The sequence below is a fragment of the Etheostoma spectabile genome, chromosome 15, assembly GCF_008692095.1.
Source record: "Etheostoma spectabile isolate EspeVRDwgs_2016 chromosome 15, UIUC_Espe_1.0, whole genome shotgun sequence".
Lineage (NCBI taxonomy): Eukaryota > Metazoa > Chordata > Actinopteri > Perciformes > Percidae > Etheostoma > Etheostoma spectabile.
This window is the reverse complement of record NC_045747.1, coordinates 32,088,649-32,091,935: the sequence shown is the minus strand read 5'-3', so window position 1 is coordinate 32,091,935 and position 3,287 is coordinate 32,088,649. Positions and strand designations below refer to the sequence as shown.

The 3,287-nt window shown below is 42.5% G+C and overlaps 1 protein-coding gene across 1 annotated transcript in view; it reads left to right on the top strand.

Annotated features, from left to right (window-relative positions):
* Positions 1-3,287, top strand: part of LOC116703332 (gastrula zinc finger protein XlCGF57.1) — an 18,865-nt gene that overhangs the window by 5,391 nt on the left and 10,187 nt on the right. Inside the window, exon 2 of the mRNA XM_032537998.1 lies at positions 230-668. Within this exon, the coding sequence (XP_032393889.1) occupies positions 230-668 (439 nt within the window). The remainder of the gene's footprint in view (positions 1-229; positions 669-3,287) is intronic.

The window sequence follows — 3,287 nt, the reverse complement described above, 5'->3', positions numbered from 1 at the left end:
AGGCACCAAAACGAGGCTTGGAAATCTCCATTGCCATTCGGTTTGATGGATACTGCTAGTATAACAACCAATGCCATATGGACACCACTTCGGCTTTTAGTAACCAACATTTACCGACACGGCTGATTGACAAGTTTGCAGCTGTTTGATGCACCGTGATCTATTGACGTTCAACAAGAAGTGTTTTGTGATGTGAATGAAAAACAATAATTCCGTCTGTTTCCTTCAGATGTCCATCAGCTGTCGGCGAGTAAAGACATCGAGAGAAGCAGTCTTCAAGGGCTGGAGGGGGCTGACATCACCAAGTTGCCATTAAATTTACAACAACATACCGAAAACCAGATTGGAGACTCTTCTGAACCTGCACCGGGTGACAGTGGTGGCTGTAGGGTGACCAGAGCAGCTCGGTCAGGTTTAAAGTCTTTGGAGAAGGATGACGTTCCTGTCAGTGATACCAGGCGTCGTACTGGTTGGAAACAATTTAGCTGCTCAAAGTGTACCAAAAGTTTTATTGTCAAGTCGTCTCTGAAGAGACACATGACAACACACATAGTAGGGAAACCTTTGGAGGACTGTGAAGGACCAGAACCAGCCAGGAACTTGGATCCAGACAGACATCCAGAACCAAAAACTGATGACAAGACTGGAGACTCTTCTGAACCTGAGACTGATGACAGTGAGGATCAGGAGGAGCTCGTAAAAGCTCAGTCAAATTTACAGTCTTTGGAAAAGGATGATGTTCCTGTCAGTGATACCCAATGTAGTACTGGTAAGAAAGAATTTAGCTGCTCTAAGTGTACAAAAAGATTTGGCTTAAAGTCATCTCTGAAAAGGCACATGAGAACACACACAGTAAAGAAATGTTTCAGCTGCTCAGTTTGTAAGAAAGGTTTTCAAATGAAAAGCCATTTGCGGAGACACGCGACTATCCACACAGAAGAGAAAGCTTTCAAATGCTCAGTTTGTAAGAAAGGTTTTCATATAAAAAGCCATTTGCAGAGACACATGATTATCCACACAGGAGAGAAAGCTTTCAGGTGCTCAGTTTGTAAGAAACGTTTTGGATATAAAGCTACTTTACAGCAACACATGGCAACCCACACAGGAGAGAAAAGATTGCGCTGCACAGATTGTGACCAAAGATTCACTTGGCATAGTCAGCTCAGAAATCATCGGCGTGTGTGTTGTAAGCCCTCACGGCTTCGTCGACGACAAAGAGAAGCTGATGGAGAAGACTGTGGAGGACCAGGACCAGCCAGGAAATCAGATCCACGTAGATATTCAGAACCCAAAACTGATGACCAGACTGGAGACTCTTCTGAACCTGAGACTGATGACAGTGAGGATCTGGAGGAGACCACAGAAGCTCAGTCAGGCTTAAAGTCTTTGGAAAAGGATGAGGTTCCTGTCAGTGATACCAGATGTAGTACTGGTAAGAAGGAATTTAGCTGCTCTAAGTGTACCAAACGATTTGGCTTCAAGTCATTTCTGAAGAGACACATGAGAACCCACTCGGCAGAGAAACTTGTCCATTGCCCAGTTTGTAAGCGAGGTTTTAGGCGGGAAATCCATTTGCAGGGACACATGATAACCCACACCGGAGAGAAACCTTTTAGGTGCTCAGTTTGCAAGCAATGTTTTGCTTGGAGTTGTAATTTAAAGAGGCACATGAGAACCCACAGAGGAAGTAAAAGACTCCGCTGCCGTGTTTAAGACCAAAGATTCACTTGGCTTAATCAGTTCAGAAACCAGTGTCTGTTGTCAGCCCTCACAGCTTCATCAAACAAACTGAACAGATGGAAAACAAAGCTGATGGAGACGACTGTGGAGGACCAGAACCAGCCAAGAACTCAGAGCCACATAGACATCCATAACCAAAAACTGAGGACCAGACAGGAGACTCTTCTGAACCTGAGACTAATAGACGTGAGGATTAAACAGACACTTTGAATAACACGTATTATTGGCAGAGTGTGGGAAAGAATTAAAGGTGCACTGTGAGTTCCTGCATTGTCACTTCTGTTGAAGTTCCAAGGAAATTTCAAACAAAACAGAGCAGGCTTGCCCCTCCCCCCATGTTTCCGTGACTGTCATGACTGTTACTAAAACCCACCTCCCTCCTGCAACCATCTTGTTGGTGATTGGCTGGAGCGTTTCTTTGATGTTTATGACCCCCGTGTTGTCCCTTGAGAGTGGGATTTTTCACAGGGACCGGCAGTTATTGGAAATATGAACATGTTTTATATACATATATTAGTTGTCAGTATTGACAAAAATTGTTGCGCATTCTAAAGTCTTAACATATTCTATTTTGATCTGTTTGGGACATATTTGAACATAAAGTGGATATATTAGCCCTTGGAGTCTCATCACATAGCACTGCAAACTGCTAGAAATGTGGGTGTTTTATTTAGATTCTGGCTAATAAGTTTGTCAGTAAAAAAATCACCCCGATTTTTTTATTATTTTTTAAATTTTTAACAAAATTACTCACCTTTTGAAAGATGTTGCCATTATTGAATTTAACAAAGAATATCAACGGTGGAAACCCCTTAAACTCCTTTCTCCTTTCACTCGATGACTCTTTGTGATTGCTAGGAGCCAAAACGGTAATGAATAGGAATGAGTGTTCTTTGATTTTAAATGCATGTGGTAGGGTTGGTGACTTACTAATCAATCACCTAATGTATGCAGATGATTTGGTCATCTTCAGCCCATATAGTGCTGGTCTCCAACAGCTTCTGAGAGTATGCACACAGTATGGGGTTGATTTTTATATAAAATACAATGCTAAAAAGAGTAAGATCATGATTATCAGAAGTAGAGAAGACAGACAGGCAACCTTCCCTGACTTCGATCTGTCTGGCACTGCATTTATGGTGTGCAGTGAGATTACGTATTTGGGCCATATTATTGCAAATGACCTTTCTGATGATAAGGATATCTATAGGCAGCGTTGGAAGCTGTATGCTCAAGCGAACATGGGTCGTAAGTTTAGCATGTGCTCTGTACCTGGGGAAACTCTCACTCTTTAGAGCGTATAGTACACCTATGTATGTGCCCTACCTGTGGTGTCGTTATAAGCAAGGCAGCATTAGAAAACTCATAGTGGCTTATAATGACAGCATGAGGCTGCTGCTGAATGCTCCAAGAAACTCCAGTGCAAGCCATATGTTTGTCAGCGTTGGGGTACCTACCTGCTCTGCTGTTTTATGTAACATGATGTATAGATTTATGTGTAGGGTATCTGAGTCAGTAACAATCACTGTTTTGGCTAACCCTGTACG